Genomic DNA, 9565 nt, shown 5'->3' on the forward strand with positions numbered 1-9565 from the left:
ATTAGACCATTCTTCATTATATATAACAAAATTCTGTTATATTGGGTTATAAAGTCTTTTATTTAGTAACCGACCGAATTAACCAACTTCAAAAAAGTCCTCCTTTTTTATGGTTATGAATTTGGTTGTTTTTTTTTTTGTTACCTCATAACTTTTTAGTGAGTGAAGCGATTTTGATGTGAGTTTTATTTATGGTTCTGTTTTCTGGTAAATAATTAAGCTTCTATGTATAGCGTATTAGCACGTTTATATTTTGCGCGCTAGTCTTAGGAATTACTGGACCGATTTCGGAAATACTTTTCCATTGGATAATTATTCGATCCTCGAATAAAGCCTTTAGTTTTATATGTACCACGGGCGAAGCTATAGCAAACGAATAGTTATAAATGTATGTAACGTGTAGAAATAACAACGATCTTTCAATCAGATAAGTCTTAATCTGGGTTATCATCTATCAGAATGCGTAAGTTTTATCTTAATCTTTACAATAGTTTGTGCGTGACTGAGGCCTTTATTTCTCGTAGGTTTTTATTTGAATCACATTGCATAATATCATATGTATTTTATAGTGATATTTTGCTTCTTTTATAGAAATACTAGCTGCGCCCGCGGTTTCACCCGCGTAAGTCCGTATCCCGTAGGAATATTGGGATAAAAACTTGCCTATATGTTATTCCAGTTGTTCAGCTATCTACGTACCAAATTTCATTGCAATCGGTTCAGTAGTTTTTGCGTGAAAGAGCAACAAACACACATACATCCTTACAAACTTTCGCATTTGTAATATTAGTAGGATACAATTTGATGCTCTTACATTTCCTTCTCCCACCCTCCCTTTGTAGATTACTGTTATATATATCTAAAATAATGAAAACTTCCTAAGTGTTTGGTTTTAGTTAGTTTAGTTCAAAACTAAGGAGGTGAAGGGTTAGCGTTACGTCTCAAAGCAGTACTAATTCCAGTGTGGAAAAGGCGATAGATTTATATTACTCCGTCTTTTTCATACATTGGAATAAGTACTGCTTTAATATGTTCCCCTTATCTCCCAATGAAATCAATTACGTTTGTTTTTATAATTGGGAGGTTTTCAATTTCATGCTTTATGTTTGACAGCCTCATAACTTTCGATGGCGTGAACCGTTTGTGATGATACTTCGTTTTATAGATATCTATTTTTATTTTAAAAACCCTATTAACATTTAATACTCTTAACGACTACACCACATTTATAATAATTATAAAATACTAACCATCTCTAACAGATATAATAATTTCGTTTTATTTAAATATAGCTTCCGTGAAAGAAAATTAAACATATTCAATAGAATATTTCAAACAGACCCGGGGGGCGCATCTTGTTAATTATAAACTATATTATAATATCCTATCATTAATATATAATAAATTGTTATATTGTCAGTCGGAGGTCAAATTATAAATTACGTCATAAAAATAAATTACTTCATGTTTTCAATTAAAATGTTCATCTTTTTGTGTAATTACTAATTACTTATGCTTTACCGACTGCACAAAGGACTGTTTTGTTACGTTACATGACGCCGAAGTAAGTAAATTTCTAATGTTAGAAATATTGATCTAATAATTAGCCTCCTAATTTAATCGTAAATAAAATATAGAAATGCTCAAAAATTCCTTTGAGAAAAATACATAGTTATAGATTTTCCCGCCAATTCGTCTCGTTAGATATTTCCAGAATCCGGAACACAGAAAAAGTTTTAATAGTACTTTTTAGGACTTCGAATATTTACTTTGTATGTGTGTCCATGTCCGTTTTAAAATGTTTGTTTGTAATTGAAAAACGATAATTATATGTTTCAATGCCTTTGAATCACTACATAGTATACAACAAAATCGCTTCCCGAAGTATGATGTATGCTTAGATCATTAAAACAAAACCGATTTTGATGGGTTTTTTTTAATAGATAGTGAGTCAAGAGAAAGGTCTATATTTACATACATATAACATCTATTGAACTACTCGCAAATATAACGCGTGTGAAGCAGCGGACACAAGCCTGTATCAAATAAATGATTATCCAAATTATAGTATTTTCTTGTGGTTGATTTTACGCGAGTATTATACATTTAGAAATTAAAAACTTTTTAACGGATTTTAAATGCGGTTTATTCATTATATTATTAACCCGACGTTTCGAACACTTTACAGCGAGCGTGTTCAGTCTCCGTGACCACGCTCGCTGTATAATGAATAAATCGCGTTTAAAATCCGTTAAGAAGTTTTTATTTTCTAAATATCCAAATTATTATAACTACTATAAATGCAGGATTCAGTCTGTCTGCGTGTTACGCTTTCACGACGAAACTAATGTAAAAAAAAAAACAAAACATGTACAGTATCACACAGATGAAATAAAGATGGCAAAAAATAGAAGCCAAGACAATACATATTATTTCAAAAAAAAATCTATAAAATCATGATATACCAACAGTTTAAGATTTTATTACAGCCATTGAAAGAAATACGAATATTTATGAAACGATTTTTAACGGATTTTAAACGCGATCTTTTCCGCCCATCAGTAACCGTTGCATTCGAAAGGCCACAAAAAATGCAATGAAAAAATCACGTTTAAAATCCGTTAAGTACATTCCTAGACATTGATATAATATATGACTGAATACAAAATGTTAGGTCTATCTTATTACATATATTATATATACAGATATTATATATGTTATATATCATTTTAATAAAAAACTAAACCATTCATTACAAAATTAATTAAGCCTTCACAGAAGTTATCAAATAAAAAACAACTTCTCAAAATGGGAAAATTCACAAAAAATACAATTCGACTGCAACCATAAAAACCACCAAACAAAACCTAACATCCGCCAATATTGAAGTCGCTTGATAAAATACATACCAATAACATTGTTTGTCCCATTTTGGGCCACTACACTCACAGCGGCATATAGAACCAGCAACCACATTATTCTACGCGCATCTAACAACTAATCTAACTCAGGCGTTGCAATTCAAACGGGGATATGATCACAGTCAACTAAACTTGACTTTGCGAAACAGTTAACAAATAAATGCAATCATTTTAATATACAAATATAGTCTTAAGCTCAAAGTGACTTATTATTATGAAATTATGGTTACACATTGATGGTAGTGAAATTATGCAATTATGGACATAGTTTTAGCTATGTATTTACGTTTATGTGAGTTTAAGGACATGTCCTAATTAATTAATCAAAATCTATCCTACTTTATTATTATTATCATACTATCCTTCTTCCTACTAATATTATAAATGCGAAAGTTTGTAAGGATGTGTATGTGTTTGTTGCTTTTTCACGCAAAAACTACTGAACCGATTGCAATGAAATTTGGTACGTAGACAGCCGGACAACTAGAATAAAATATAGGTAAATTTTTATCCCAATATTCCTACGGGATACGGATTAAAGCGGTTGAAATCGCGGGGCGCAGCTAGTACTGTTATATATGTTATATTCAACTATAAATTTTAATAGAAATACTTGTCAAATGGCTTAAATTGTGAATTGACTTTAGAAGCAAGCTGTTTCTTCTAAATACAGGTTGCCCAGCAATCTAGCTAAGGAAACATCGGCTTTATTATGTAAACTTTAAAAATATATATAAAAAAAAACTTTTTATACAAACGTAAATTGTAATTGTTATTAATAGTTAATTTTGAAAATACATCAATATATGAATATTATAAAGCTCAAGAGTTTGTTTGTTTGATTCAATGCGCTAATCACAGGAACTACTCAAATATTCTGGGTGTTGGATATAATATCATGTACTACGTGATTAAAACTGCGTGACACAACTAGTGTATACTATATATTGTATTAAAAGTCGTGTTTTAAAATTTTATCATTGAAAGATTGTTGATCCGTTATTCACACACTGAAACTACAGAACGAATTTTGATCAAATTTGGTATACAGACAGGGAATGAGCTGACTTGGGTGATAGGATACTTTTATCTCGATTAAGTCTTCCTTGGGATTAAACGGAAACCTTGATATGGGGCGGAGCCGGGGCGACGACGGGCGACGGGTCTAGTCAGATTATAATGAATTGGACTAATTCGTCTGCTATTATTTTTAGTTCTTTAATAGATTTCTGATTTTAAACGCGATTTATTCATTATATTATTACTCCGACGTTTCGAACACTTAACAGCGAGCGTGGTCACCGGGAACTGCTAAAATCCGTTAAATTTTTTTTAATTTCTAAATATATAATACTCGCGTAAAATCAAACACAAGAAAATATTGTTTTTTAATACTCCTAAAACGTTTAGAAATGATTTTAAACCGACTTCCCAAAAAAGCATTACGTTCTAAATTCGACTGTATTGTTTTTCTAAGACTTGGCTACCTCTGTCACCACACCAATGTCTGTTATATAAAACAATCAATTTGCCTCGGTGTTTATTGATAAATCATCGAATAGTGTAATGACATTGCACATTATAGTTACAGACATGACCGGTTATATCTAGGTTTAGACTAATAAGTCTATTAAGAGACTAATAATCATCGTATACTAGCTGCGCTCCGCGGATTCACCCGCGTAAGTCCATATACCGTAGGAATATCGGGATTAAAAGTTGTCTTTTTTTATGTCATTGCGGGCAACTGAGCTGGTGCTTCGCCTGATGGTAAGCGTCACCGCCGCCCATGAACATTCACAAAGGTAGGGCCTCTGCGAATGCGCTGCCCGCTTTTTTTGGGGTAAGGAAAAAGGAATGGATTAACGACTGGAAAGAAAGAATGGACTGGGACGGGTGAGGAAAAGGAAACGGGCCTCCGGCTCCCCCACTCACCGTACGAAACACAGTATCATGCTACTATTTCACGCCGGTTTTCTGTGGGGGTGTGGTACTTCCCCGGTGCGAGCTGGCCCAATTCGTGCCGAAGCGTGCTTGACTACCACATAGATGTCTGTATGTTATTCCAGTTGTCCAGCTATCTACATAAAAAAAATTCATTGCAATGGGTTCAGCAGTTAGCAGCAACAAACACCCACACATCCTTACAAACTTTCGCATTTATAATATTAGTAGGATATAAAGATGATTTGAAATTTTTGGTACATTAACGCAAACGGGGAACTGGGAGGACCTGGGTTCAATTAATGATTATGATATGATATCCTTACTAATAATATAAATACGAAAGTATCTCACTGATTTGCCTGTCTTTTCGTCACGCCTAAACCACTGAACCGATTTGGTTGAAATTTAGTGCAAAGATGGTTTACGACCCCAAAAGTACATAAGATTTTGTCTTAGAAATTCCAGGGCTACAGGTGCTATGTAGGTGAAAACCCGGGATGGGATATCTTTTTAGTTGAGTTGAAAGCTTGGATTTTGTAATATAAATCATTTTTTGTGATGTGGTAGTCGAGCACGCTTCGGCACGAATTGGGCCAGCTCGCACCGGGGAAGTACCACACCCCCACAGAAGACCGGCGTGAAATAGCATTCTGCTATGTTTCGTTTGGTGAGTGGGGGAGCCGGAGGCCCATATCCTTTTCCTTACCCTTCCCAGTCCTTTCCTTTATTCCTATCGCCAATCCTTTCTTAATCTCTTCCCAAAAAGTCGGCAATCCATTTGTAGAGGCGTAAGGTCTGCAATGGACCTTATGCCTCTCCAAATGTTCATGGGCGGTGGTAGCGCTTACCATCAGGCGTCCCACCAGCTCCATTGCCGATGGTAACATAAAAAAAATGCATAAAACTAAACAAAATTGTAATAAACAGACAGGTAAACTCAAGTTAAGAATGTCTAATGCGTTCATTCGATGTATATGTAACGCAAGTATATAATGATCCGTACTTTCAAATACTCGAATTTATATGGGTTCTAGGTTTATGAAGATACTGTTACATCCTATCCTAATAATATTATAATGTGAAATTTTGTGAGGATGGATGCACGTGTATGTGTATGTTTGTTACTCTTTCACGCAAAAACTCCTGAACCGATTGCAATGAAATTTGTTACATAGACAGCTGGACAACTGGAAAAACACATAGGCAACTTTTTATCCCAATATTCCTTTGGGATACAGACTTATGTGGGTGAAACCGCGGGGCGCAGCTAATATTATTGAATATTTTGGTTTACATAAAATATGTATACATTCTAATATCAATAAAATTAATTGTCACATACAATTCAAGTAATAGACAAATTATTTACGGTAAATTAATATCTGTTTGTTAGAGTGTTTCATAAAAACGCGTGTCATTGGTGCGAGATCGCAGCAATGCAAACAGACGCGCCGGTGCGTGGCGGCGCTCGCGTTGCTCCATTTGGTATTCTGTGCGATCACATTTGCGCGGGAAACGGCGTATTTACGCATTAAAATATATAATTATAATAAGAATAATATACGATAATAATTATAATAAAATGATATGTAAAATAATTAAATATATTATATATATAATATGATCACACTAGCTAGCGCTGGAAAATGTTACGCGTAATAATTTTTTACAACTGGAGACAATAAAGAAATATTTTTCAAGAAATACATGAAATACACACAAAAATATAGCGTTGTGCTGGTGACGACATTTGCGAAGTCGGTCTATTGTTAAGCAAAATTTTGTTGGTAATTAGACTAGAAAAAAAGCATAATTATGTATCATTTTAATTCTTTTACTTCAAATTAGTAATTTTTATAAAAAATTTTTATTTTTCAGCATCACATTATAAGGTATAACTTTCATATCGTTATTAATAATAACAACAATGTCTCATATAAAACCGGAGGCCCGTTTCCTTTTCCTCACTCGTCCCAGTCCATTCCTTCTTTCCAGTCGTTAATCCATTCCTTTTCCCTTACCCCAAAAAAAAACGGGCAGCGCATTCGCAGAGGCCCTACCTTTGCGAATGTTCATGGGCGGTGGTGATCGCTTACCATCAGGCGAACCACCAGCTCAGTTGCCCGCTATTACATAAAAAAAAAAAAAAAAAAACAACAATGAAGTTCGAGCTATTAAAAACAACATTTGTTCTTCTATCTTGAAATTTGCACTAACATTATTATAAAAGCCTTTGCAATTGTAATAATCAAGCGTAAAATTCTACAGAAAAGGGAAATATTCTGAACATATTAAACACTAGCTGCGCTCCGCGGTTTCACCCGCGTAAGTCCGTATCCCGTAAGAACATCCAGATAAAAAGTTGCCTATATGTTACTCCAGTTGTCCAGCTGTCTACGTACCAAATTTCATTGCAATCGGTTCAGTAGTTTTTGCGTGAAAAAGCAACAAACACACACACATCCTTACAAACTTTCGCATTTATAATATTAGTAAGATAGTAGGATAGCAAATTCAAAATAATTTTCCAGTAGCGCGCGAGTGTGCACGCAGCATAACAGAACCAGTCTATACTTTTAACCTACATTATAAATGTGAAAATTTCGCATTGCCCAATATAACGTGTTGATCATCCATATGTTTAATTTGTTTTGTATTGTTTGTATATCTATATTGTTGTAATGTTTGTGGTCAAACTCCGAAACGGCTTGACCAAAATTGATTTTTTTATTAGTTTATAGCGCAAACTAGCTGGTTTGTTCAATGGTTAGTGATCACCACTGCCCATGAATATTTGTACAGGTCTACGCTTATATCTTATATCTTTAAACGAGCAATTCTTGTATATATATATAATTGGAATCTCGGAATCGGCTCCAACAATTTTCATGAAATTTAGTATATAGGGGGTTTCGGGGGCGATAAATCGATCTAGCTAGGAATCTTTTTTAGAAAATGTCATGTTCCTGTTTTATATATATATATATTTAATTGGAATCTCGGAATCGGCTAGAACAATTTTCATGAAATTTAGTATATAGGGGGTTTCGGGGGCGATAAATCGATCTAGCTAGGAATCTTTTTTAGAAAATGTCATATTCGTGTTTTCTTCGTGTTTTTTTTTTAACAAATAGGAGGCGTTTGAGTAGTCCCAATTTATTATGACTCTTCCTGACATCTATTGGCGAATAATAATACTTTAAATGCGAAAGTTTGTGAGGATGGATGCATATGTATGTGTGTATCTGTTACTCTTTCACGCAAAAACTACTGAACCGATTGCAATGAAATTTGCTTCGTAGATAGTTGGACAACTGAAATAACACACAGGCACTTTTTATACCGATATTCCTACGGGATACGGAATTACGCGGTTTCAACCGCGGGTCACAGCTAGTAAATGGTAAGGGACAAGGAAAGGATTGATGACTGGAAAGAAGAAAATGGATTGGGAAGGGTAAGGAAAAGAATTCTTGCTGTCTATAGTAATAATATGTCTGTATGCTTTTAAGAAATATCTCTAATCAATTTGTGCATTTTGTGTTAACCTTTAATTAATTATTTGTTTCTTTTTCAGAAGAAATTATGGTATATCTTATCTTAATAATAATGTATAAAAATCCAGTGTCTTGATGTATGTTCCCATTTAACTCTTCACCAACTCGACCGATTTTGATGAAATTTTGCATTTCATGTGTAATTTGGTCCAACTTAAGATATATATAGTTTTTATTTCGATTAATTATCCCAATAGTTTATAATCTTAATATTTTTAATTATTACTAAGCCACAGCAACTCGTGGCCGGGTGTGCTAGTAATATTTATGTTTAAGAATCACTAAACAAATGCTAGTTGGCCAATCTTTCTATGTACATACTATAATAATAATGGTCAGGGTCAAATTTCTGTTCATTGAAGGTATTTACAATTTTTTTGTGGGGCTTTATTGTCGATACTGAAGTATAAAATGCAATTTAAAAATTTTTGTCTGTCTATTGGTCTGTATCTGGAATGAGAATCACGCAAAAACTACTGAACGGATTTTGATGAAACATGACATGGTTATAGCATCTACTCCAAGGAAGAATCTTATTTACGTTGCATCCCGGAAATCGATGCGGTGTCTGAAGGGGGAGGGGTGGAAGTCAATCTAAGTATTTATTGAAAAACGTAAACGAAGTCGAGGATACAGCTATAAATAAACTAGCATTCCGCCCGCGTCTTTGCTCGCGTAGTCGCGGATAAGATAGACTCGGGGGGTTACCGACAAAGTTCCCGTTCCCGTTAGATTTCCGGGATAAAAACCATCTTATGTCCTTTCTCGGGTCTAAAACTATCTCTGTACCAAATTTCAACCTAATCGGTTTAGCCATTCTTGAGTTATAAATAGCGTAACTAACACGACTTTCTTTTATATATATATATATTATTTAAGTCTAGAGTGGAATTAGTCTCAACGTGCACTTTAAACAATGGTTAAACGCACGTTAGCCATCATCATATCCAAGGGCTTAACTAACTTGAAAGTGCTAAGTAAAACTAAGTTTTTTTTATCATGCGAACATCTCCGTGACAAGTGTAAGCCAGATTACAGCTTAGCCAACTTGGATAGAACTTGCGAACTGCATTAAAAGTTGTAAATTAGCTATTTATTCTGAAGTCAGAGAGTTCTTGCTTGAATAAGCCTATTGGATTA

General features: G+C 34.1%; 1 protein-coding gene across 2 annotated transcripts in view; it reads right to left on the reverse strand.

Moving 5' to 3' along the window:
* LOC119836669 (regulator of hypoxia-inducible factor 1-like) overlaps positions 1-3037 on the reverse strand; it is a 31327-nt gene extending 28290 nt beyond the window's left edge. Inside the window, exon 1 of one of the 2 annotated variants that reach the window (XM_038362061.1) lies at positions 2910-3037. In XM_038362061.1, coding sequence (XP_038217989.1) covers positions 2910-2976 — 67 coding nt within the window. In that variant the 5' untranslated portion in view covers positions 2977-3037. The remainder of the gene's footprint in view (positions 1-2909) is intronic. The other variant, XM_038362062.1, reaches the window with a different exon arrangement.
* Between the last annotated feature and the right edge of the window lie 6528 nt (positions 3038-9565).

This window comes from Zerene cesonia, chromosome 25 (genome assembly GCF_012273895.1).
Source record: "Zerene cesonia ecotype Mississippi chromosome 25, Zerene_cesonia_1.1, whole genome shotgun sequence".
NCBI lineage: Eukaryota > Metazoa > Arthropoda > Insecta > Lepidoptera > Pieridae > Zerene > Zerene cesonia.